Here is a 26,660-nt window from a genome sequence, read left to right as displayed (position 1 = left end):
TCATCAGGTATACAGTAGCCTATAATTGTCATCAAAGACTATGAGCTATAGCTTGGAGATCTACTGTAATCCATTGGGCGTTCATCCACTTTATGTCCAACAATGTGGTTGTAATCCAAAGCCAAACCAGCTGTCATTACGTATTAACTGCCATGTGTTAATGTTTTTACTCTGTGATGATGGAGAGATCTTGGAAAATGAATACCATAGGACCACATTTGACATGTTCTTTCACCATTTATTTGTTCACCAAATACAGTGAAAATGGCATCATAATATTCAATGACTCATTCTTAGAATGTCATGACACTGTTGCTTTTTTTGCTTCGTAAAACAATGTTTCATTAATGGAAATATTAAGGTTTCATGCACAACAAACCATATTGAGTTTCCTTAGAAGAATGGTGCAAGATAAACTAAATAAAAAAACAACTTTGATGTCCAAAATCTGTCAAAATCCAACGTGTTATTTGAGGATCCTCGTAAACAGTGCAATATACAAAAAAAAAGGCTATTTTCTAACAAATTCATCAACGAAGCTCAAGTCACAGGATACAATTTCTCAATAATAGGTTAACATTGATGTGTGCAAAACCCCAAACACATTCAGTTAGTCTTTAAAAAATGATATTGAATGAGAAAAGTCAAAACCCAAATCTCTTCGATTCTCCGTTAGGCCTATATGGTCTCAATCTGCATATCCTTTCCAAAGTACACACAATTGTGTTGATGAATTGTAAGATGGTAGACTAGCACATTTCTCAATACAATTGTTTAGATATAAAAATACAAATATGAATTTAGTTCAAAAGAAGCGTGCCAGGGTAAGAGTGGTGGCACCTGTGTTGGCACCAGAGCGAAAGTTCATGCAAATAGATGGAGAAAATAGAATGACTTTTTAATTATCGAAGACAAAAAAACACAAATAATTGCGAAATATAAATAAATAAAACATTTCCCCATCAATTTCATGACTATTTTTCCAAACATAATTTGCCGATCTCGCCTCCTTCGATATTTGGAGTCTGTAAAAAGTGAAACAGCTATGTATTGGTGTCGGTAGGTTTCATGAAGGCGCCGACCTGCATCGTTAACCGTGGGGGGGGGGTAATGAAACACCATGTATCATTTTAATTCATTTGAACCTGGGGACTATGCATTACTAGCTTATTCTTTACAGATGGAGCCTAGATGAATACAGGCCTAGGAAAGGAAATATTAACATTGCACCATCCTTGGTTGTGTGTGTGTGTGTGTGTGTATTTATATATATTTTCTTTTGTACATACAATGGGTCTATACTAGTTACTGGACAGTGTTTGTTTGGTCAGTATTTAAAAGCTTTAGCAGCAATCGGAATGCATTCTCTACGTTCGACCAGTGCTGAAAAGGACAGCTCCCTTGAATGCGATGTCGCCGATTTGTTATCAACAATGCCAAGCGTGTAAGGGGACTATGGTCTTTGAGCTTAGGAAGGCTATTGTATACAACTACAGAAATAGAGCTTGAAATGAGATTCAGCCACCACTTGTAGTTTTGTGTTGCTTTACGGCGCTTTTGGAAGATGGTTGTGAAGTAATGGCAAGTTCATCCATCAGAGCCAGGGTCCGCCATCTCAACATCACGCCGCGCAGCACAAGTTAAAATGGCTTTTCGTTTGGAGAATTGCCAGCAACCCCATGATAAATCTGTCTTTTCTGGTGTCTTCCTCTGCTTTCTCGTCCAATCTTCACATACTTCTTTCCTTTCCTTTCCTTCCCCTTGTCTTCGCTTCGTGCCATCGTTTCTCCTACAATCCTCGAACATGCACAACCGACAGGTGCTTTAAATCGCTGATCAAAATAAAAAGTTTGCAAGGCGTCGTTCACCTTTAAACACCAGGTGACGACTTGTCTGCCATCCCCTTTAGGACGTCGTCTATTCGGTCATCTTCGATGACCACTGCGGAGGGGAGAAGAAATTATTTGGTTTATTACTGACATAGCATATAACTGTTTCTTAAAAATGTTTTACAGACACCAAATCAAGTCATTGCAAAGGCTTTGAGTGAATAGGATGGGGACTGGTGCAACAAAGGAATACATGTTGTGTCAAACCTCTGACCTTGGTCCTGAAATACTGCAAACAATGCCTTGTCCATAATGGCACATAGCCACGCATGCAATGAGGACAACTTTGTTATTTTAAAAAGACAGAACATATGTAAAGAATAAATATAGTAGCCTATAGCTACTGAAATACATTTTGATAGCACATCAGTAGTCCATTATTCTCATGCATCACTTTCAACTGGGCTCAGCTGCTGACCTTTGTTATATCAACAAATGTTTGCCTCATAATTTAGAGGTCAGATGCATATCTGTGTTTTATCTTTTTGTTTTATAACAAGTAGGCTAGGTAACTGTAGCATAGGTTAGAGTTAAAGTTCACACAAGCATGGCCAAGCCAAGCCTTTGTTTTTGATCACCAAAACAAAACCTCTATTCAACAATCCATTCCAATAACCAGCTCTTACCTCTCTTGGCTCTGCCGATCTGTCCCAGCTTTGGGGGTCTTTTCGCTTGCGACGCCCCGAAGAACGAATTGGTGTCCTGTAGCCCGCAGCTAAAGGATATCTGACTGGCCTCGGTGTCCCCATAGCCGCTCATTTTCCCCTCGCTATAAGGCAGCACCTCGGACATTATGGCACGGCTGAGACAGACGGATCAACAGCGGTGAAAAAAAAAAACGTTTTGAAGTCGGCGGCTTTAGTCGATATAGCCCAGAAATCCTTGTCTTGGTACTTGCACTTGTCGAGCTTTTCGGTGGAAATCCGTTTGGAAGGAAAATCACTCGATTACTTCGTCGTGCGTAGCCAGTCTGCGAAGGATGAAGGTGAAGAGTCCTGGTTGAGGTGTCGTGGTGCGGGGTGGTAGCAGGCTGCTGTGTCGCTGGTAGAAAGGAGAGCAGAGGAGCGGTCTGTTCGCATGTGTTGCTAGATGAAGTCTGATGAGGAAAGTGGGAGATCCCGGGATCATAAAGGAAACCCAGGAGGAACGGCGAAGTTATCCATCTGCGTGTGTGTGTGTGCTGGGGGACTCCGAATGCTGGAGGAGTAGGCTAAGGGTGACATCAACAGGCGAAATATATAATATGTACTGTGGAGGTAACAGAAATGTAGGCTATCAATTCATGACCACCGAGCTAGAGCTACTGGAGCAACTGAGGTAAACCTTTTATTTGGGGAGTAATCTTTTCTATGCTGAACAAATTTCTAGCCTAAATAAGTTATTACAATGTGATGATATTTACGCATGTGCTATGCCTACGTAGGCTAATTATATTTAATCTGAGCATTATGAATATAACCTACTCGTGCATTTGCGCGTATTACTAGTTATTGGGAGTCTCCTTTTTTTGTTTACCTATTACGCTTGACATTGTAATGTGTTTCTCTCCTCGTATTCAGTATATTTCCTTCCTGTAAACCAGCCTCCTTGGTGGCTCTTGCTTGACATTGGCTCTGGTGACACCGGGTTCTCACAGGAAATCATTACCTGCTCCTTTGAGAGTCTGTATGCGCACAGAAGTCGGAAGTGCCTTACTCACGCACGTCTTTTCCCGTAGCTACAAAGCAAAATCACACAGTAGCAGCGGGCGAACGAGGATCACAAATGCCACTTTTAAGCAAATTCTCCGTTGATGGGATAGTTACACTGTAGGCTTCATGGATAATTTACTAATTCATCGCTGACATGTAATTTTAGACTGCAGGGAGTAGGCCTACCTCTTTTCCAGAGGTTAAAAGCAGTCTACACACACCATTATACAATTGTATGCCTTTAACAAAGCCTATTTCTATACAGTGATGAAGTATCAACTAATAACATTATGGCCTAGTTATTTCATAGAGGGGTGTTTGAAAACATGCAGTTCAATATCGATGTAGGCATATGGTTTTTGCAGGATGCTCCCTTGTTAGGCGAGGGAGGGCGGTCTCCAAACGCACAAGATAAATCAACTTCAGCACGATGGACAGTACCCGCGCACATTTGAGTCTTTCGCGATTTCTGCTGTTTTGTTTTGAACATAATATAACCGAGGTAAAGTTGGTTTGATATTCAACATTCAACAGACATTCGCCAAAAAATATAAAATACATTTAATTCCCTTATCCACAATAACCTTTTGAATTGCATAACAACTTGAAATTCATCAAATCATGGACATTATATTTAATAAAGGCCCTTAGTCTGTTTTTCCGAGCAATTGCATAGCCTATAGAAATGTTGTGCAACATGAGCTCATGGGTTCTCATGGAGTGTTTGATTAGATGTTCCATTACATTTGCAGCTGTAGAACCTTTTGAGGATCTGGGGACCCATGCCAAATATTTTCAGTTTACATCTTGGGCACTGTTCAAAAGCATCTTTCTCTTTACAAGATATTTGCGATGCGGCATCTTGCTACTTCTCATACGTTTTACTGACTGGATGTCACTGTACCTTCTTTGGCGCATACTGTCCTCTGTGTTGGAGCCTCTGAGGGATGATACTGTTGGGACTACCCTGGCTTCGGAGAGAATGTCAGCGTTATGAGAGTTGGCCACATCCCATCGTGAGACATCGAAACGAATATTAGAAAAAAACTCAAGGTTATTTTCATATGATAATATTGAGATGTCTCACCACATTTTCCTGCTTGCAGAGCACAAGGAAGAGAGACATGCTTTGGATTGACCAGAGGCCAGGACAGACGTTGTGCAATTGGTCCTTCCTCTAGTGATTTGCCTTCCAGCAAATCCCATTGTGAGAAATATCATTCATATTATCAGAGCTTAGTGTTGATAGTGTACATACGTCGATTTTTGTCAATTATAAATGATATATTTTCCTGTATATTCTCTATATTTTGTTTATTGTTGCAGCACAATTTCACAGAGTCAAATTCCTGTACTTGCAAATATACTTGGCAAATAAAGGTGATTAGTTCTCCAAATGTCCCATAACTCATATCAGGAGCTCTGACCTGATGTTCCCTGCAGGTTAAACTTGTCATAGTTCAATAATTGTCATAGTTCAGGGGAAAATGTAATTATTATTATTGTATTATATGAACAGCAATATCATAAACTCACAGCAGGTTACTTGTCATTGTTAGTATAATGAAACAGATGCAAGTAGGCCCCCTGGTGGCCACTTTACTAATCACATGTATCATGGTAGAATGTGCATTGGTTTGAAACTGGTTTGGTGAGGGATCACTCTTGTAAGTTCAGCGTGTACTGAAAACCTGAAGAAATTCCTGTCTTTAGCGTCATGACATGCTGAGGTTTAAGTTTACCCCCAAGCGCCACAGCTGTTATTCTGCCAGGGGAGGTCATGAAGGATTCTCTCAGACTGCCCCCCTCCCCCCAGGAAGATTTACGACACCTAATCCCCCACCTGCTCCTCACTCACTCACTCACTCACTCACCCCTCACCCAACCCACGCATGCCAGTTAGTTTCTTAACTTTTCCATTTCCGTAGTGCCCCAAAACTCTGTAGGTGGCTTTCGATCTATTCCTCCCCTGTGCTGGTTAGAGATGACAGAAATAGCAGGATAGTTGACTCAAGACAGCAAACTTTTCAGAGTACATTGGTGTTAAACCTTTGCATAAAACAATCTATACTTTTTTTTGACAATATTCAACATTGGGTTATCACAAATTCAGTGTGATCAGATGATTTATACAGTCAATGAGAAATTAGTGCCTTTTGCATCCCTTTGATATTTTAAAGTACAAATATAGAACTTTTAAAGCCTGTTATAAATGAATTGCCCTTTAATATTTTAGACCACATGGATAATTCAATACATCTTTCAATATGGAACATTTAGTAGTAATTTCAGTGTAAATACCAGGTGAGCTGGTACTAGTCTTTGTTTTCTTTGCACCTTTTCTGGTATTTTGTGCTGGAAAACAGAGTGGGTCAAGCATAAAACACCAACCCTGTTACCCATAGATAGGCTAGAAATGTTAACGATTTCCGAAATGTTCAAGCTCACATTCAATTGCCCCCCTCCCTGTTGGAAACAAGCTTCCATTCCGTCAAAGCGCTTTGACAGGAATCTTTACAACAAAAATCAAATTGGTGGAACGACCGACCCCCTCCTTACACCAGGAGTGAAAATAAGGCACAAAGCAAGCGATAGTACTACAAACGTAAACACCTCTCTATCCATATGCACACTTTAATTATGAGAGAACTGCATTCCCAGTATCTATACTGAACAAAAATATAAACTTAACATGTTAAGTGTTTCTCCCATGTTGCATGAACTGAAATAAAAGCTCAGAGAAATGTTCCATATGCACAAAAAGCTTATTTCTCTCTCAAATGCACAAATTTGCTTTACATCCCTATTAAGAGAATTTGTCCTTGCCAAGATAATCCATTACCTGACAGGTGTGGCATATCAAGAAGCTAATTAAGCAGCATGATGATTACACAGATGCACCTTGTGCCGGGCACAATAAAAAGGCCACTAAAATATGCAGTTGTCACACAACAGATGTTTCAAGTTGAGGTAGGGCGTGCAATTGGCATTCTGACTTCAGGAATGCCCACCAGAGGTGTTACCCGAGAATTGAATGTTCATCTTTCTACCATAAGCCACCTCCAACGTAATTTTTGAGAATTTGACAGTATTTCCAACCGGCCTCAACTACAGACCACGTGCCCAGGAGCTCCAAACCCAGCTTCTTCACCTGGGGGATCGTCTGGGGGTGTGCTGAGGAATATGTCTGTAATAAAGCCATTTTGTGTGTGTGTGTGTGTGTGTGGGGGGGTAATTCTGATGGGCTGGCTCCCCAGTTGGTGGGGCTGGCTCCCAAGTGCATATGTCCAGGCCCACCCATGGCTGCACCCCTGCTCAGTCATGTGAAATCCATAGATTAGGGCCTAATGAATTGATTTAAATTGACTGATTTCCATATGAACTGTAACTCAGTAAAAATCGGTGTATTTATATTTTTGTTCAGTATATAAACATGTATTTACTATTCAAAACCAAACTCAACAGCTGTTAGCTTTATAATACATATGCATTTAAGTGCTTCAAACCTCAAAGTTTCACATTTTGTTAATACAGTAGCGGCACCTAGCCTATTTGTGTTGAGAATGCCAACAAGCATTCAGGTGATTATTACAGTGTAATAAGTACAGTGATGGTTTGCCTGGTCTATCAAGAGTTGGTCTCTCTCTCTCTGACATTGTGAGGGGTTTAAGGACTAGTGTGTGCATGTCCTGCTCTGTCTTGCTAGATTAGGTCTCTCCTCAGCTCTCCAAAGTTGTATTTTCAGGGTGACTGTTATCATCACAGTAGAGTTCGGTCCTTCTGGTGCTCTTTCCTTCTGCCTCTATGTGGAGAGTCAGCCAAAATGTCAATTATAAAATGTCTCCATTCTATCACCTTGACCTTGTCTTTCTAGGAGTACAGGTAACAACACCCCAGGGGATACATACATATACCAACCATGAGAACACACATCTGTTCTACTCCCAGGCTGGGCATCAGGCCTGGTAGAGGGGCACCACCCTCTTGATGGCCTGCCGGCATATGGGGCAGGTGGGCTGGGGCAAGGCCTGGTAGCAGCTGTAGCAGCAGCACACGTGCCCACACTCCAGCAGCACACAGCTACGCGGCTGGGTCAGGCAGATCACACAGGCGTTTTCCAAGGTCGCCTGCTCCCCAGACCCCTCTTGTGTATCCCCAGCCGTAGACCCTTCCCCCGTGCCACCAGCACCCAACCTCTCAAACTCCCTCCTCAGCCGTTCCTGGTCCCAGCGGACCCTCAGGCTGCGGTAGTAGCGGTGGCCCAACCAGAAGAGGATGGCGGACCCGGCCAGGGCGAACACAGAGGCCAGGACCTGCCAGACCACCGCTTGGCCCTCCTGCTCCAGCCGCAGGGACTCAAAGTCTGCCGTGGTGAGGAAGTACTCCGAGCCGTCAGTGGGCGGGCGGAGCTTCAGCACCCGGTCCGTGTCCAGGATGAGCTCGCCTACACCTGTCAGAGTAGCGCCAACCTAGAAATACAGAAAGATTAACTGGATTATGGAGCAACACACTCTCACTATTTAGGGGCAATAGTAACCTCCCTCACCCTAAACACAATAGAACATTTGGGGATCTTATTGTGGAATTCTGGGAATGAATACACTGTTTTATAAGTAATCTATCAGTGATATTGCTACATAAAAAAATGTACTCAAACCTCACCTTGAGAATCTCCTCAGTCTCCAGCTGGCCTTTGGGCTTCTCTCCACTGAGGTACTGCCCGATGATGTCGGTAAAACCATAGGTGGCCTGGTGGAACTTCTCATGGATGATCTCCATCTCTAGACCCGAGGCCTCCAGGGGACACAGCACCCTCACGTTGGCCTGGTCCGACCCGACCAGGCTGAAGGGTACCGCGTTCACCCTCTGGTGCAGCACACGCTCACTGTCCGTCCTACACAGGAAGGGGGGGGGAGAAAGTTAGAGGAACAAAGATTATTCACAATTCATTCATGATTATCCATAATCATGGAGGCATCCACATTAATGTAGAAGACTTCAGGAACATCTTATTTACAATAAAAGGGACTCCAAAATGACAAAATACATTATTCACCATTTAGTTCCTATTGGGCAAAACAATCTTTAACACAATCAAAACAAACTGCAAATGCATCCAACAAGTTTGTAACCATTGCATGCTAAGAATATGGGACCAATTATTAACCTTTTGACTACTTTAATAAACTATAAGTGGATTTGTAGAGGGGGTGGGGGGGATATACATCAAGTGGTTTCATTTCTAAATTGTAAAACAGATATGAAAATCACTTCAAATACCGTTGCATCATATGAAACATTTAAATCCAAAATACTGGAGTACAGAGCCAAACGTGCACATGTTAACTTCACTGAGGAGTGTATATTTGATGTCAGACGGTCCTAGTCATATTAAAGTGTATCATTCAAAGTGGTAATACAGATGATACTAGTCTTTCACATTACATTTGGAGTGTCAATCAGGAGTGTTTCTACCAGTTGCGAGACAGGCTATTCCACACCAGCTTGTGTTCCCTCAGCATGAGTTTCTGCACCACCCCCACAGTGCCTTCCTGGAACTGACTCCTCAAAGGCTCCCCCAGAGGCTGCACTGCCCCTACACACACACACACACACACACAATGGATAGAGACATTAATTATACTAAGAACTGCCCAATCACACCAATAAGTGAGAGAACAGAGTCTAGTCAATATCATAATACAATGATCTTAGTGATACACTCAAATGTTTCCCATTGACACAGATAACCATATGCCTACCTTCAATGACAACATACTGCAGACACTTTCCCGGTGTCACGTTCAAAAGGTCTGCCAGTTTCCCATCCAAAGTCAACTGTGGTGCATCCTGCAAAGTCAAGCAAATACAGTCATTTCTGTCCCCATGTCTGAAAATTAGTTTTGTACTTGATTTACAATGTGTAAAGACTACGGCCTAGACTCAATTCGTGTTGCGGAAAATCCGCGGGACAGCGCAATTTAAATTTAAAAGGTCATTTCCATTTCAGACGACATATGGAGCATGCAGTCACTGAATGTGGGAACGTTGCCTTAAATTTCAATCGCGCTATAATGTGGATCTTCAGCAATACGGATTGAATCTAGGCCGTAGTCTGATGGAATAGATACAGGGCAGACTACTAACATTACAGATTGAATCTAGGCCGTAGTCTGATGGAATAGATACAGGGCAGACTACTAACATTACGGATTGAATCTAGGCCGTAGTCTGATGGAATAGATACAGGGCAGACTACTAACATTACGGATTGAATCTAGGCCGTAGTCTGAAGGAATAGATACAGGGCAGACTACTAACATTACAGATTGAATCTGAAGGAATAGCAGGGCAGACTACTAACATTACAGATTGTCTGAAGGAATAGATACAGGGCAGACTACTAACATTACAGATTGAATCTAGGCCGTAGTCTGAAGGAATAGATACAGGGCAGACTACTAACATTGAGCTTGTCCAACGTTTTCCTCTTTTTCCTGTAGATGTAGTAGAAGAAACCAGATATAGCCAAGCTGGTGCCTAGACACAGCCCTTCCACCATCCTCACTGGAAACTCCTCCATCCCCCCCAACACACACTCCACACAGTCTCTTCTCACCCCCCTGGTAACAGGCCTACAGTTCAGAAACAGACAGACAAGTTATATGAAGGATGTTCTTCAGCATGAAAGCAAGGGGGCCATGAGTCACTCAAACGAGCCTCAATTAAATCTTCAGCTGCACGATTCTCTTTGAAATGTCAGTGAAATGCTTGAAAATGTCTATAATTTTATTTTGACAGCACAGTGTCAGAACGCTGGTTGCTATTTATTTTCACTTTGACAGTAAACTGGATTAGGCTACTCAGAATGCAAAGATGCACAAAAATATGTTGGGTATTCACATTTGATTGGGTTAGGTTATACGACGTTATAATCTAAGAAAATACATTTCAAATATATCATAATCCTATACTATAGTATTACACAGATAATTATGACAATTTGCATATTCAGTGCCTTCACTCACAAGCACAACAAAGTTGGACATGTGTTTCATTTCATTGATGACTTACAATCTGTGTAGGTGGCATTATAGCTACCTTTTTGAATGGGGTACCTACATCAGTCTTTCTAGATGTCATACGATGAAGGCGCTTGGGTTCAAATACCATTTATTGACTTCCAGGTGATTGACACGGTCTTTACATTCCTTGGCTAACTAGAACTGGTTTAGCTAGATAATACCAAATTAACGCCTATTGATGAAGGTATTTTCTTCCCATTGGACTTTCGTAAAGAACACCAACGGTCGGTCTTGAATGTGAGCACGGATCACTTGCGGTACGGTTTTTCATATGAGCGAGAAATACTTTTCTAAAAAACCAAAAGGTTAAATGACCTTCATAGGGTTAGTGTTCCCATACAGCCATATCTCTATGTTACTGTGGAAGACAGACGGAAGACAGTGGCAACCACCTCTGCTGATTAGAAGAAGGCCACCGGAAATGTGTTGTAACTAGGGTTGCACATTTTGGGGAATATTCAGAGGTGGAAACTTTCCGTGGGGATTAACTGGAATATATGAGAATTAATATTAATACCATTGGTTTGGTTTTTGAATTGGATATATTTACCATATCATATGGAGACAAAAACAAACCTTTGACCTTGTCTTAAGTAGACATCATTGCAAATGATTAAATCCTTCCAAATGAACTTTTTTTTTAACGAATTGAACTTTAATTAAATGAGTTGACTCTTCACATGGGATAATTTCACTCAACAACAAAAGGGAATATTGAATGATCCATCGCATCTCCCAAAAACATTCAACATCTGTAAAATGATAGTCTAGAAAATAAAGCTTTGGTTGTCTTCCTCTCCGGCTTCCATGTCTTCTCCCTGGACCTCCTCAATGTCCACCTCTTGAACATCATACTGAGGCCTCATCTTCACTGTCACTTTCCAACCGTGTTGAGGATGGCTCGTTGTCAGGCTCAAAAAGCCTCAAATTTGTCCGGACGGCCACCAATTTTGCAACCCTTGCATTGGTCTGCCTGTTGCGTGCTTTGGTGCGTGTTCCCAAAGAAGGACCAGTTGCGCTCTGAGGCAGCTAATGTTGGTGGGATTTGGAGGATGATGGAGGCAACAGGGTAAAGAGCCTCAGATCCACAAAGTCCCTTCCATCAGGTGACTGATGAGATATGTTGGCACGACTGCCATATTGCATCTCCATCCCAAAGCCCTTGCTTGGAAGTGTACTTCGCCAGACTGCCAAGAACCTTGCCCTCATCCAGGCCAAGGTGGTGAGACACGGTAGTGATGACACCGCAGGCCTTGTTGATCTCTGCACCAGACAGGATGCTCTTGCCAGCATACTTGGTGTCCAACATGTACGCTGCGGCGTGGATGGGCTTCAGGCAGAAGTCTTCACGCTTTTTGATGCATTTCAGAACTGCAATTTCCTCTGCTTGGAGCAACAGTGAAGTGGGCAGGGTAGTATGGATTTCTTCTCTTACATCTGCAAGCAGATGAATGGACAGGATGGAATTGCCTCCTTCAATCTGTGCAATGGCTACTGCTATAGGTTTCAGGAGTTTCAGGCTGCTTACCACTCCCTCCCAAAATACATCATCCAGGAGGATTCTCTTGATGGGGCTGTCCATATCGGCAGACTGTGATATGGCCATTTCTTGGAGAGACTCCTTCCCCTCCAGGAGACTGTCAAACATGATGACAACACCACCCCAACAGGTATTGCTGGGCAGCTTCAATGTGGTGCTCTTATTCTTCTCATTTTGCTTGGTGAGGTAGACTGCTGCTTGATGACCCTTCACATATCTAATCATTTCCTTGGCTCTCTTGTAGTGTATACATTGTTTTCAGTGCCATTATGTCCTTGAGGAGCAGATTCAATGCATGAGCAGCACAGCCAATGGGTGATGTGAGGGTAGGACTCCTCCACTTTAGACCAAGCAGCCGTCAGGTGACAGACAATGCTGCGAACCAGTGCAAATACCTTCTGTGGTCCAAGGTCATTGATGACTGCCTTCAGCTCCTTTGTAAATTAGAGACCGGTGTGTCTGTTGTCTCTTGTGTCTGTGCTCTTGTAGAATACTGGCTGAGGAGTGGAGATGATGTAGTTAATTATTCCTTGCCCACGAATATTTTGTCCAACTATCAGAGAGGATTGCAATACAGTCTGCTTTCTCTATGATTTACTTCCTTCACTTGAACTCTGCATTCAGCAAATGAGTAGATAAAGCATGTCTGGTTGGAGAGGTGTATGCTGGGAGAAATCTCTTCCAATAAATCAAATCGTTATTTGTCACATGCGCCGAATACAACCTTACAGTGAAATGCTTACTTTACAAGCCCTTAACCAACGATGCAGTTAAGAAAATACACACACAAAAAATAATAATATGCAATAAGAAAAACAAATCATTAAAGAGCAGCAGCAAATAACAATAGCGGGGCTTTATACAGGGAGTACCGGTACAGAGTCAATGTGTCTATGTGCAGGGGCACCGGTGTCGAGGTAATTATGTACATGTAGGTAGGGTTGTTAAAGTGGCTATGCATAGATAACAGAGTAGTAGAAGCGTGGGGGGTGCAAATAGTCTGGGTAGCCATTTGATAAACTGTTCAGTTCAGGAGTCTTATGGCTTGGGGGGGGGGGGGTAGAAGCTGTTTAGAAGCCTCTTGGACCTAGACTTGGTGCTCAGGTACCGCTTGTCGTGTGGTAGTAGAGAGAACAATCTATGACTGGAGTCTTCGACAATTTTTCAGCCCTTCCTCTGACACCGACTGGTATAGAGGTCCTGGATGGCAGGAAGCTCGACCCCGGTGATGTACTGGGCCGTATGCACTACCCTATGATGTGCCTTCCGGTTGGTGGCCGAGCAGTTGCCATACCAGGCAGTGATGCCACCTGTCAGGATGCTCTCGATGGTGCAGCTGTAAAATCTTTTGAGGATCTGAGGATCCATGCCAAATCTTTTTAGTCTCCTGAGGGGGAATAGGTTTTGTTGTGCCCTCTTCACGACTGTCTTGGTCCAAGCACACCATGTTAGTTTATTGTTGATGTACACGTTGCCTGTGAGCATCAGAGGTGAACCAGTTGCTTACACAGCTCGAGCAAGACATTCATCTGCATTTCCCGGACTACGTTCCTCCATTGAATCATCCTTCTGATTCCAGGAGGTCCATGAGCTGTTGCCATCGATAAGGTGTCTGATTCATCATTTTCACCTTGAATAGGAGTAGAGGGACTTTTGTCAGAGGTTGCTTGTTGTGAGCGCTGAGGGAACTTTATGTACTTGGCCAGATTCTGCATCTTTGTTGCATACTCCACATATGATTTGGCACAGTATTTGCAAATGTACACAGCTTTTTCTTCTACATTAGCTGCAGTGAAATGTCTCCACACATCGGGACAGTGCCCGTGGCATTTTCCTGTAAAGATCAGAAAAAAAGAATACAATTCCATGTACAGATAAATATTTAAGCAGTTAGATTAAAACATTTATCTTACAAAGGAGTTGTTTTAAAGTGAAACATGTATGGAAACAGGTGAATTAACACTCCTCAGTTAGCAGGCTCAAGCAAGCTAAAACCCACATGGTACCAAAAACTAACTAGCAGAAATTGTTAACAAGTTAGAAATCATTTAAACACACTTTGCCGTAGGCTACTATTTACTAGTTAACAACAAAAAAAACATGTATGTCATAAAATATAGTCACCCCACCCAGTATTGTAATCAAATCTTACCAGAAAGCATGTAGTCCTTGGCTCAGACAGTGTAATAGCGTGGGCTCAATAGCATCTCATTAGTGTGCAAGATCTTGAGAGTCAGCTGTAATTCCATTGAATTGGGGATAGTTTAAACAAAATATGCGATAACACCTAGAATTGCCTTGTGTATCCCACAAAAAAAAGTTCACTGTTCTAAGTTATCTTTTTTGATGAATATAAACTAAATTCCCCAAATTCCGGGGCTTAACTTCCCATGGAAAAGGTTTCCCGACCCTTTGCAACCCTAGTTGTAACTGAAAAATACTGTCGGCTGCAACTGTGATGAAGCCAGTTAAAACAGTGTAGTGTGTATATTTAGCATGTGCGAAATTATTTTGATGCGATATGAAAGTAAAGGGGCTTTATGTTTCTAGAAACGTTATGCAATAGAGAAATGGATTCACATTTAGAAATGGAGTATTTGGCTGTCACAGCCAGTCTCTCTCTGAAAATAACATAAGGACCTTGGACGGTAGGCTCGCCTACACTACTTTAGAGTACATTCCTGGGCTAGCTTGATCAAATCAAACGTTACTTGTCACATATTCCATAAACAACAGGTGTAGATTAACAGTGAAATGCTTATGTGACAGGTTAAAGGACATATTCATAGCCTGTTATACATTGAAAAGTATGAGTAAGTTCATAGTATGTGAGGATCTTAAAACATCTAAGGTTAAAATATGCATTCAGTATTAGTTGATAGAGATTGATAACATTCATATAATTGTGTTAAAGTTCAAATCTGTCAAAGGGTACGAATTGTGAGAGTAATGTGTAAACGTTATATTGATTACTTTATTTTGTGGTGCCTAAAAGTGTTAATCTGTGATCTACGAAATGCTTTTAATCTATGAGCCGGAGATCGATTGCTCTGGTCTCCACCCATATTCCTGGGGAAATTCGCGGTCTTTTTCTCATTGAACTAAATGTTGACTTGAGAATACAACACCGTATCACTCTCGTGATTATTTCTCAAGGCAAAGGTTGGCTACTTTGAAGAACCTCCAAATATATTTTGATTAACACCGTTGGTTACTACATGATTCCAAATGTGTCATTTCATAGTTTTAATGTCTTCACTGTTATTCTATAAATGTAGAAAACAGTCCAAGTAAAGAAAAACCCTTGAAGATGTGACTTTTGACTGGTACTGTATATTATCCAATTCTTCCAGTTGATAGGATAGACTCCAATGGAGCTCGTCTAGTTAGTTATCTAGTGATTATAAGCTCGTTTGCCGCTCTTGCGCCGTCCCTTCCTTTTTGAGTCCGGGTGAATCGAGCCTGGTCCAGACTCTTTGATTAATAAATATTCATCTAAATCGAGGATAGTGATTGCTGTTCCCGATGTTTAGAAGCGGTTTCAGTCATTGGTAACGATGGCGGAAATATTATGTACAAAAAAAGTAGCATAATCGGTCAGGAGCCCGTAAAACGGCAGCTAGCCACTGCAGCGCCATCTCCCCCCATTGCACAACCATGCAGAACCATTAAAGCCAGTTCTAAGATGTATCCGGCCCAGAACTACATTTAACAAAATATCACGTTCAACATTGACATTATGCCATCACAGATACCTACTTCGATAAACATCCAAGTTGCTGGCCCACAGAGTGGATATAAACAATCATTACAGTTGGCTAGCTAGCAAATGTTTTGTTAGCGAATTGAAATATTTTGCTAGCTGGAAGACCTGCCATTGACCTCTAAAATATCGTCTTAAATGTCCGCAAAGGTTAGACCATAACATGACAACAGTATTTGTGCACTCTTTTGCAACAGCCAAATGGTCAAATCTGACTTAAACAATCAGTATTGTACATTTTTACCTTTCAAAAACACTAGTTGTCTTCGCAGGAAGAATTGGCTTTTTGTTTTGATCACATGACATGTTCTCCTTCCTGGAAACTACGCATCTTCGGGTGAAGCCAATGGCCCTGTTCCCTGGGTATTTCACTTCGAAGATGCACTGTAAAGAAATTGCTCCGCCTTCCTGGACACAGAAATTCGAATCCTTTGTCTAATTTCAGTTTGTGACCAAACAAGCAAGTATTATATAATTTAAACCGATGTGAAACATATTTTCCATAAAAAATATTGTATTTTCAGCTGTTTGAAGCTGGTGTATAAATCCAAAAGTAAAATACGCAAAAACGAAATTTAAGAGAAGTTTAGAAATAGCGCACAGAGAGCACATCTGCCGCGTCTTTGGCTTGCTTTCAGTGAGAATGAAAGTTCAATAACAACACATTTTTCTCGGTGGCATCTTTATTGACCAATGGAATGGTGTAAAATGTACAAACTCTTCCCACCCGGGACACCGGGTCATGCAAAACGAACTCCCCAACGATTGGTTGACGCTATACCGAATCATGTGACGGGGTACTAATGTACTGTTGCTGCCGCGCCACGTAGCTAGCGTAAGCCGAAATGGCAGGAGGTGTGAAGAAAAAATCATCACCTGGTCCACTGTCTCGAGTGTGGGCGACACTTCGAAAACTATGGCAGGAGAAACATTTGATATTATTCCAGGCGGAGTACACAATACTGGTCGCCTCTGTTCTGTGGTTCCTGGAGATCGGAATAAACATATGGGTCATACAAAAAGTAGCATGTAAGTAGCTAGCGGTTTAGCTTGAGCATGCGGCTAGCCTTAAAAGGATACTTCGAGATTTTGGCAATGAGGTCCTTAACATTGAGGGCCTTTATCTACTTCCCCAGAGTCAGATTAACTCATGGATACCAGTTGTATGTATATGTCCAGTATGAAGGAAGGTAGTGGTAGTTTCGCGAGCCAATGTTAACTGACCTTAGCACAACGACTGCAAGTCTATGGTATCTACTAGCATGCCTAATATTCAACTCTTAAACCCTTATTATTCGTATGGTTTTCAGGCGTTAACTTAGCCACGTTTGGCTGTACTACAATTCCGAAGCTGTGTTTTAACGTTTAGAAACGTCAACAATCATTTGCGAACCCGTTTTTCTAATCTATGCCTCTTATCTTTCATATCGGCAATAAACTCTTAAAAAATATACACTTACTGCAGCAGTCCCCCGCTGATCCATAAGCTGTGTGCCTCCAGTTGGCGAACTACAGTACACTTTCTCCCTACCCAGTTACAGTTACACTGGCGTTCAGATGCAGTGTAACCGGTGTGAAATGTGCTAGTGTAACCGGTGTGAAATGGAGAGCTAGTTAGCGTTTCATACGTCACTCGCTCTGAGACTTGGAGTAGTGGTTCCCCTTGCTCTGCAAGGGCCACGGCTTTTGTGGCGCGATGGGTAACGATGCTTCAAGGGTTGTCTGTGTGCAGAGGGTCCCTGGTTCGAGCCCGGGTAGGGGCGAGGAGAGGGACGGAAGCTATACTGTTACACTAATTAGGACAGGTGGATTTCCATCTGTCTTGCGTAAACGGGCGATGTAACATGGAAATATGGCTGTGTGAGAACACTAACCCAAACTCTGTCGTGTTATAATTTAACCATTTGTTGTTTTGTTTTTTTAAGTATACTTGTCGCTGATATGAAGATAGCAACGTTCCTTGTTTCCAAAACCGTACCGCAAGTGATGCGTGTTAACCTTAGAACGCGCATACGGGCCATTCATGTTCCCCCGACCAGAATATACATGCTTCTTCTGGCAACAACACTTAAACTTGCCACAGCTATTGAGAGCTACATATTTCGTCCATACTAGGCAACATCACAAGGGATCGTGACCAGTCTGTAAATTCACTTTGACAGTTGGCACTACAGAGGCTAACCCATTCATAGACTCGCCTAACTGCTTTGGCCCCTATTGACTGTAGTATCTTCTGCTGGAGGACTTTAGTTAAGATCCCAGACACTCGTTCTGACTTTAAAATGCATCGCTTGCGGTATGGTTTGGCAACATATCTGTTAAATTACTGCACACCTTTGCTTTATAGAGTTATGGTTTGTTTTCCCACATGGAGATATCTCCATGTTACAGCGCTTATTACAGATGACACCAGTGATATCTAGCGTGCTCAACACCTATGTAAGTGTAACTGTGGAGGAAGTGTAGTTCATTGGCTCGAGGTAAACAGCGGTATGGAACTGTGCAAACCTGCTACAGTAAGTTGATCTCTTTTTATTCTAAATATTCTTTATTGCTGAAATGAAAGATAAGTTCCATATGTTTGGAAAACCGTATCACAAGCAATTACTTATTATTTAGGTTTCTAAATGTTGAAACAGTGTCAGGATTGTAGTTCACATGGTCCCACCAGTGCTTATAGCTGAGAACCGTTGGTATAAAGTAGAATCCCTTGGGTTCTTGAGAGCAAGTAGGAAGGGTCAGAAGTAATTTAAGTAACTTGTTCTTGCAGATGCTTAGTTCCCTCGATATGGAAGAAAAGTCTATCTTATAACTGTCTGTGTTCAGCTGCAGGTGGTTCTCCAAAAAAGAGTATTCATTAAGATGGTAAAATCAACGTTTTTCACAGGCGTTCCATCGCCAAGATAGTAAAATCAACGTTTTTCACAGGCGTTCGATCGCCATTTTAGCTGCCAGACATCTTGCATTTCCTATCATCTTTGCAGGAACTAGTCATTTTTATGCACCATCGCCATTTTTTCACTTTTTGCTTGTAGAAGCAGATGATAGTGCATCACACAGTGCGACCAAAACAAAGATCTACACCCAGTCCAGGCATTTCTCACTCGATACAAAATGTTGATTTTACTACCTTTCAAAATATTCTCTGGTTTTTGAAGAACCACCTGTAACTCAACATAGACATTTATAAGATACTTTTCTTCCGATTTGAGAACGAAGGAAGTATCAGCAAGAACAGGTAAATTGAAAAATAGCTTCCAACCCTTTCTACTAGCCAAGGTATAACCACATATGGGAAAATTCACGTCACCGTTTTTAATGTATAGCTACGGTTTCCCTTTCTTGTTTTTCTTTTTTTTTTTTTGGTAGTTGCTGCTGACCTGTTCTTACTGTCACCTGATTCTTTAGGTACCTTCATCCACATCATTTACCCCATTTGTTGAATGTATATGACAAGTTCATTGGTGAATGTCTTCTCCTGCAGACACAGAGATCGACTGGAAGGCGTATATGGATGAGGTAGAGGGAGTCATCAACGGCACCTACGACTACACCCAGCTCAAAGGAGACACAGGCCCTTTGGTGTAAGTTCCACTACCCTATACGTGGTACTCTACAAGTTAAGGAACCAGGTTCCAATACCAGTATTGGCAACCCCAGGGATGTATTCATTAGCCGGATTCCATTGCTAAACGTGTCTGTTGCAAAACCTTTTGCAACGCAAATGGTTTCCTGTTTTCTCTAGGAAGCAAACGAAACGGAGGGACCTACCTGAATTTGTACATACGTTTGAATCTTCACCAGACCCACGACAAAGCATTGCACTTTTCCCTGTGTGTGTCTGTGCGTGCCTGCAGTCTGACGTGTCTTGACGTGAACAAGATCACAGTCTTGAAACTAATTTCTGAACCTACCTTTCCAGGTACCCAGCAGGGTTTGTGTACATCTTCACAGCGTTGTATTACGTTACCAATCACGGGGTGAATATCCGCCTGGCCCAGTATTTGTTCGCTGTCTTCTACCTGCTCACTCTGCTACTCGTCTTCAGGATATACCACCGCACCAAGAAGGTGAGATGCAACACTTATTCCTTTGTACACTCTTTTCCAAGGTGACGTTGTTTCTCTTTGGTACTTAGCTATTTGTCATTAGCCAAAATATATTTAGTTTTTATTGCAACTTGGAATTCACCACTTTATAATACTGTAATCTATTCCATGATTTTAAAAAAGGGCCATTTTGACTCTCCTCCTCTCCAGGTTCCTCCCTATGTGTTCTTCTTTGTGTGCTGTGCCTCCTACCGGATCCACTCCATCTTCGTCCTGCGTCTTTTCAACGACCCCGTGGCCATGATGATGCTGTTTGGGGCCGTCAATTTATTCTTGGACGGCCGCTGGACTTTGGGCTGCGGGCTCTACAGGCAAGTGTAAACCCTGGTTCTGCACAGCTGGAGCCCAGCTCAGTTAAACTGAAATGATCAAACCGAAGTTAACTTGATTCAGTGTGCGGGCAAATATGGGACACCTTTCATGATAATAAAGCTCTAATTTAGATTGGCAGAACTGAGTTGCTGAACTCAACATCTGACTGTGGTAGCCCCTATCACATGGTCTGAATGACAACTTCCTCTACCTCTGCTGTGGACAGTTTAGCAGTGTCTGTGAAGATGAACGTGCTCCTGTTCGCCCCGGGCCTTCTCTTCTTGCTGCTGTCTGAATTTGGCCTGATGAGGACCATACCCAAGCTTTCTCTCTGTGCTGCCATCCAGGTTTGGACCTCCTTCATCTGCTTCAACTGTTACGTTTAAGTTTTACTCACAGATGAGTAAAACTTGTCCCCAGCGTTCCATCCACTTTCCACACTGTGTGGACAATTAGGATTTGCGTACTCTATTTCCATTCTGTTGATTGTCCATCTCTACTCCACCTCACCTCTCTCTCTCTCGCATCACAGTTGTTGCTGGGCCTACCCTTCCTGATGGAGAATCCAATTGGTTATATGACCCGGGCCTTTGACCTGGGTCGTCAGTTCATGTTCACATGGACAGTGAACTGGCGCTTCCTGCCGGAGTGGCTGTTCCTGAGTCGCTACTTCCACCTGGTGCTCCTGGCCGCCCACCTGCTAGCCCTGCTGCTATTTGCCCTGCGCCGCTGGAAGAGGTGAGGCTACTGGGGTTATCTCTAGCACCAGAGATGTTCATGGTCAGGCCAAAACTCTTGGCCCTTAGTGGAGCCTAAAAGGAGATACAGCCTAAATTATATTTGTACACCAATGCTTTAGTCTGGCCATCTCTACTTTTTGTTGTTAACCAGGTGCGCTCTCTGTTGAATTAAACCAACACATGTTTCTCCTCAGGCCTGAAGAGAGCATCGTGGAACTGCTGAAGGAGCCAGGCAAGAGAGTCCTCCTTACACAGAAACTCACCTCAGATCATATCCTTTCCTCAGTCTGTCTCTGGAGCCATGACTAGAAACAGTACTGGTGTGTTGTTCTGTATCTCTAAACACACAGTTATCTTCTTCTGTTGGACTTGTTTAACCTTTATTTAATTAGGTCTGTCTCTATGGCCATAAAGTACCAGTGTATATCTTAAGAGCTGTAACTAAAGATGGCTATTAGTGGATATGGGTAGAAAACCCAATTACTTTGTGTTTATATTTTTTCCATGTTTTTTTCACACCAAATACGAACATACAAACAACAACTGTGCCTGTTATATAGTTATTAGAACGTTTTCACACCCCTTCACTTTTTCAAGATTTTGTTGTTCCAAAGTGGGATTAAAAAGTATTTAATTGTAATTTTTTTGTCAATGATCTATACGCAATACTCTAATGTCAAAGTGGAAGAAAAAGGTATTAAGGAAAGTAAGACATTAATATATCTTCATTAGATAAGTTTTCAACTCCCTGAGTCAATACATGTTAGAATCACCTTTGGCAGTGATTACAGCTGTGTGTCTTTCTGGGTAAGTCTTTTTATGACTTTGGCACACCTGGATTGTACAATATTTGCCCTTTTTTTTCAATTATTATTCAAGCCCTGTCAAGTTGGTTGTTGCTAGACAGCAATTTTGAAGTCTTGCCATAGATTTAAGACAATTTTTAAATCGAGTGGTGCAGCAGTCTAAGGCACATTGCAGTGCTTGAGGCATCACTACAGCCCGGCTTCGATCCCCGGCTGTTTCACAGCTGGCCGTGACCGGGAGACCCATGAGGCGGCGCACAATTGGCCCAGCGTCGTCCGGGTTAGGGAAAGCTTTGACACTGCCCGGGATGTCCTTGCCCCATCGCGCTCGAGAGAGACTCATTGTGGCCGTCCGGGCACCTGCAAGCTGACTTCAGTCACCAGTTGGACAGTGTTTCCTCTGACACATTGGTACGGCTTCCGGGTTAAGCAGTGTAGTATCAAGAAGCAGTGCGGCTTGGCAGGGTCGTGTTTCAAAGGACGCATGGCTCTCGACCTTCGCCTCTCCCGAGTCCGTAGGGGAGTTGCAGAGATGGGACAAGACTGTAATTGGATATCACGAAAAAGGGGTAGAAGGTCGAGAGCCATGCGTCCTCTGAAACACGACCCTGCTTCTTAATTAAAAAATACATAAAACAAGTTCATTCCTTTGCCACATTTTTTTTGCAGTATTACTTTCGTGCCTTATTGCAAACAGGGTGCATGTTTTGGAATATTCTGTACAGGCTTCCTTTTCACAGTATTGTGGAGAAACTACAATGTTGTTGATTCATCCTCAATTGTCTCCAGAGCCATTAAAGTCTGTTTTAAAATTAACATTGGCCTCATGGTGATATGCCTGAGCGGTTTCCTTCCCCTCCGGCAGCTGAGTTAGGAAGAACGTGTTTTTTAAAATTTTTACCCATCTACCAATAGGTGCCCTTCCTTGCGTGTCATTGGAAAACCTCCCTGGTCTTTGTGGTTGAATCTGTGCTTGAAATTCACTGCTCGACTAAGGGACCTCAGAGAAAATTGTGGGTGTGGTGTACCGAGATGGGGTAGTCATTCAAAAGTCATGTTAGACACTTATTGCACGCAGAGTGTATCCATGCAACTTATAATGTGACTTGTTAAGCACATTTTTACTCCTGAACTTATTTAGGCTTGACATAACAGAGGGTTGAATACTTACCGACTCAAGACATTTCTGCTTTTCATTTTTTATTAATTTGCAAAAAAAATAATAATAATCCACTTTGACATTGTGGTAGATCAGTGACCCAAAATCTCAACTTTAATCCATTTTAAATTCAGGCTCAACAACATGTGGAAAAAGTGAAAGGGTGTGAAGACTTTCTGACTGTATATTAGACCTTAACAGCTGATCACAGATGGTGCTGATCCTCTTCACGTCTAACTTCATCGGCATGTGCTTCAGCCGCTCGCTGCACTACCAGTTTTATGTCTGGTACTTCCACACCCTACCCTTCCTGCTCTGGAGTGGAGGGGTCAAGAAGCTGGCTCACCTACTCCGGTAAGGGTGGGGGGCTTTTGGCCGTGATGTGTAGAAATGGGAAGGGTCCTAACTTCCAATGTACATTTTCACAAATCTTAATTGACATCCATGTAGTTTTCAGGCGTATGCAGGATTGGGAACATTTGCTAATTTTAGTCTACTATACATTCTGAGCCTTGATGGGTCAAAAGGCCTGTTATTGTCACTCATTGTCCTCTCACGTTATGTCTTATCTGGTCTTTCTGTGGACAGGGTTTTGATCCTGGGTCTGGTGGAGCTGTCATGGAACACCTACCCGTCTACCATATACAGCTCAGCAGCCCTCCACCTGTGTCACCTCATCATGCTGCTCTCCTTGTGGTTCGCCCGGCCCCCAGCCCGCCAGGGAGAGAATGCCAAGAGCCAGTAAGATTAGCCCCTAGAGGACCCTCCCGTCCACCCTAGGCTGGTTCTCACCCCTCGCCTCACCGTGTCTTGCCTATTTCCTCATGACGCACAGGGGGTTATTGAGGTGGAGTGGGGTCTGTCTTTAAACGCATCGGTTTGTTGCTACCCACCTCGCTGTAGCTCTGCTAGCGTATAGCGGTACATACAGGTGAGAGAAGGGACTGAGTGAGACTGCATGTGGGGGTGTATTACGATTTGGCAGTCGTGCAGGTTTGTGGCGTGGGAGGAAGCTGAAAACAATTAGGATTCTCAGGTTAAAGAATGAAATAATACAAATCTAAGAGTGGGAGTCTAGTGGTGTGGAGAAACGCTGAATGTTTTGCTGTGTCGTCTAGAACATCTTAAGGAAGGATCTCTTGCTTACAGTATGTTTTGTGTCAACTACCTTTTAGCCCTTGATTTTTCTTGGGGAGTATTATCTGGTCTTGTCGATAATCGAGTGAGAAACTCTTAGGTCCCCATGCTGGCAACCAGGTGTTCCGAACCTCTGATACTGGACCATTTGTTGTTGTAAAGATGGTTTCTATGTGCGTTTGTCTTAACTCCGTATCAGGGAATTTTTACTTTGCTACAAACTTATTGACAAAGCTTTGAATTGAACTGTCCTCTGCAATAGATTCTAGTCCTCTAACTCAGTTGGTAGAGCGTGGCGCTTGCAACGCCAGGATAGTGAGTTCGATTCCAGGGACCACCCATACGTTTAAAAAAATGATGCACGCTTGACTAAGTTGTTTTGGTTAAAAGCTTCCGGTAGATGGCATATATTATTATATTAAAGATTTCTGTTTGTCCTTAACTCCATACCTGGGAATTTTTACTTTACTACTTATTAATGAACGCTTTAAATGTAACCGTTCTCTGCAATAAGCTTTTGGTGCCGCCCATTGGGCACAATAGGAATGACGTTGCCTAGCTAGCACAAGGCTTATCATAGGCAAATACGTAATAATATATGTAATTTCATATAAGAATATGACCATGCAGAACTAAACTGTTGACTGCCATGAATATCTGTCTATTGTTTTTATTTTCTAATAGTTTCTTTCAGAGAATGTGGATCAGTGTGTGCACTAGACTAAATAGACGAGGCCCATTTCCCGCACCCAGATTAAGCCTACACCTGGACGAAACACTCACAAAGGTTATTTTAGTCCAAGAATAGGCTTAAATGGATAGTTCCGCGTGACAACATATTCACGTAATTTTGCAGTACTTTCCTTTTAATCTGAGTAGGAAACTGTCCATTTTTAAGTGTTAATGTTCTTTAATGAGCTGCCATAGGTGATATTTAGTGCTCATATTTGTTTTCTGATGTTTGTGTGTTTGATTTGCATGTCTGTTTTGTGTTACACATGAAGACAGAGATTGATTCCAAAGGTGTGTTTTATTCTGTTGATAAAGATGTGAAAATAAAAGGCATATCTCTAAAGAAATTTGAATTAAATGTCATTCATTCACAAGCATACATTTGAGTAATTTAATTCTACACTAATGCAAGTTAGACAGACTACCCAGTTAATAGGCCATTCAGCTGAGAGAAAATAGAGCAGTGACTAAATCTACTAAATCAAAGTAATGTAAGCTTTACATGATCATATTGTAGTTTCATATGGTGTACTTAAAGGCCTCTTGGGTTTAGTCAAGTAGAGTTTGCACCGTCAAGTCTCAATTTACCTAAGTCAATGGCTTTTAAATGATCTTGGCACTGGGGAAAATGGAATCTGTTTCTTTTATGTGGGCGGGCCACAGACGCATTCATATTAGCAACCAGAGGTGCAAATGCCATTTTTCAACTGAATCTGATTTTAAAAACAAATGATTCAAGGTAGGAGGCAACTGCACCAAAGTTCTAGTAGGAGAAAACACCGGTAACTATCACATGTTGTCGTGACGGTAATAAGTCATTTCGCATATTGTGGTGGTTTTAACATGGTGGCTATGTGGTCACATGTTGTTGGGATTGTAGCAGAGCATGTTGAGCTGGATGTTCTCGTCCCAGTGGCGGAGCAGCATAAACAGTTGCCTGGCAGCCCCCTTCAGCCCGGCCAGGTCCACCCCCTCCGGCAGCTCCTGGCCCCGCAGCCAGAAATCCGCCTTGGCTGCCACCAGCTCCCACTCCATGAAAAAACCTGCACAGCGGTGCTCTAGCCAGGCCAGAGCCACGGCCGTGGCCCAGCTCGAGCCCTCCAGGTCCCCCAGAGCTAGCTGATCGCTCCCCTGGGGGTCTGGAGCTGCTGGATCCAACAGAGAACCCTCACAGACGTCAGTCTCTGAGCCGCGCCCGCTGTCTGCTTGGGTGGTCTGGGGGATAGGGCCACTTGTCGTGTCAGGAGAGCCTTCCTCGGAGCTAGGGGGGTCGGGGAGGGTCGTCAGGGGCTCTTGGCACCGGTCGGAGAAGTGTCTCCTGCAGAGTCGGGGGTCCAGGATTAGTGGAGGGTCGTCAGGGGTATGGGGGCCACCCAAGGGCTTGGTACCAGTAGAGGTGTGGTGATGGGGGAGACTAGGAGGCTTGGTAGTGGTGGTGGTGTGGTGGAGGGGGGTACCAGTTGGGCGCGTGGTAGTGGTGGAGGAGGGGATTGTTGGGGCGTTGGGCGAGGTGCAGCGGAAGGGGGGGCTGAGGCTACTGCGGTGGAGGCTGTAGGGGGATGCCCTCTTCAGACGGTCCAGGGGGATCTGGATACAGTCAGAGTAGACCTCTGTCAGGAGGAAGGCCCCAGAGGCCAACTGGAGACGCACCTGTGGAGGAGATACCAGATACTAACTCTTAAATCAGGTATCCACGT

The 26,660-nt window shown here is 42.9% G+C and overlaps 4 protein-coding genes across 8 annotated transcripts in view; 1 reads left to right on the top strand and 3 right to left on the bottom strand.

Moving 5' to 3' along the window:
• Window positions 1-228: 228 nt before the first annotated feature.
• Window positions 229-3,126, bottom strand: LOC115101744 (calcium/calmodulin-dependent protein kinase II inhibitor 2-like). The gene is made up of 2 exons (XM_029621210.2): window positions 2,516-3,126; window positions 229-1,941 (listed from the first exon to the last, which is right to left on the bottom strand). The coding sequence occupies exons 1-2, from the start codon at window positions 2,679-2,681 to the stop codon at window positions 1,871-1,873; spliced, it is 237 nt and encodes a 78-aa protein (XP_029477070.1). The 5' UTR covers window positions 2,682-3,126; the 3' UTR covers window positions 229-1,870.
• A 1,751-nt stretch (window positions 3,127-4,877) lies between these two features.
• LOC115102853 (mitochondrial ubiquitin ligase activator of nfkb 1-A-like) lies at window positions 4,878-17,517 on the bottom strand. Of its 3 annotated transcripts, none has more exons than XM_029623230.2 (6): window positions 17,429-17,517; window positions 10,047-10,215; window positions 9,343-9,430; window positions 9,056-9,176; window positions 8,243-8,474; window positions 4,878-8,049 (listed from the first exon to the last, which is right to left on the bottom strand). In XM_029623230.2, the coding sequence occupies exons 2-6, from the start codon at window positions 10,161-10,163 to the stop codon at window positions 7,537-7,539; spliced, it is 1,071 nt and encodes a 356-aa protein (XP_029479090.1). In that variant the 5' UTR covers window positions 10,164-10,215; window positions 17,429-17,517; the 3' UTR covers window positions 4,878-7,536. The 3 variants fall into 3 exon arrangements, with proteins under 3 accessions (XP_029479090.1, XP_029479089.1, XP_064872574.1); XM_029623229.2 differs by lacking the exon at window positions 17,429-17,517 and adding an exon at window positions 16,213-16,573; XM_065016502.1 differs by lacking the exon at window positions 17,429-17,517 and adding an exon at window positions 14,358-15,361 and having other exon boundaries at window positions 10,047-14,039.
• On the top strand, window positions 15,439-25,310 carry LOC115102851 (dol-P-Man:Man(5)GlcNAc(2)-PP-Dol alpha-1,3-mannosyltransferase). Of its 3 annotated transcripts, none has more exons than XM_065016500.1 (9): window positions 15,439-15,531; window positions 19,453-19,552; window positions 19,891-20,038; window positions 20,228-20,388; window positions 20,616-20,736; window positions 20,922-21,127; window positions 21,324-21,401; window positions 23,305-23,448; window positions 23,683-25,310. In XM_065016500.1, the coding sequence occupies exons 2-9, from the start codon at window positions 19,479-19,481 to the stop codon at window positions 23,837-23,839; spliced, it is 1,089 nt and encodes a 362-aa protein (XP_064872572.1). In that variant the 5' UTR covers window positions 15,439-15,531; window positions 19,453-19,478; the 3' UTR covers window positions 23,840-25,310. The 3 variants fall into 3 exon arrangements, with proteins under 3 accessions (XP_064872572.1, XP_064872571.1, XP_064872573.1); XM_065016499.1 differs by lacking the exon at window positions 15,439-15,531 and adding an exon at window positions 16,757-16,997; XM_065016501.1 differs by lacking the exon at window positions 15,439-15,531 and adding an exon at window positions 17,585-18,484.
• vwa5b2 (von Willebrand factor A domain containing 5B2) overlaps window positions 25,175-26,660 on the bottom strand; it is a 35,933-nt gene continuing 34,447 nt past the window's right edge. Inside the window, exon 21 of the mRNA XM_029623225.2 lies at window positions 25,175-26,613. Coding sequence (XP_029479085.2) covers window positions 25,822-26,613 — 792 coding nt within the window. The 3' untranslated portion in view covers window positions 25,175-25,821. The remainder of the gene's footprint in view (window positions 26,614-26,660) is intronic.

The sequence above is a fragment of the Oncorhynchus nerka genome, unplaced genomic scaffold (genome assembly GCF_034236695.1).
Source record: "Oncorhynchus nerka isolate Pitt River unplaced genomic scaffold, Oner_Uvic_2.0 unplaced_scaffold_40___fragment_2___debris, whole genome shotgun sequence".
Taxonomy (NCBI): Eukaryota; Metazoa; Chordata; class Actinopteri; order Salmoniformes; family Salmonidae; genus Oncorhynchus; species Oncorhynchus nerka.
This window is presented reverse-complemented; position numbering and strand designations above follow the sequence as displayed.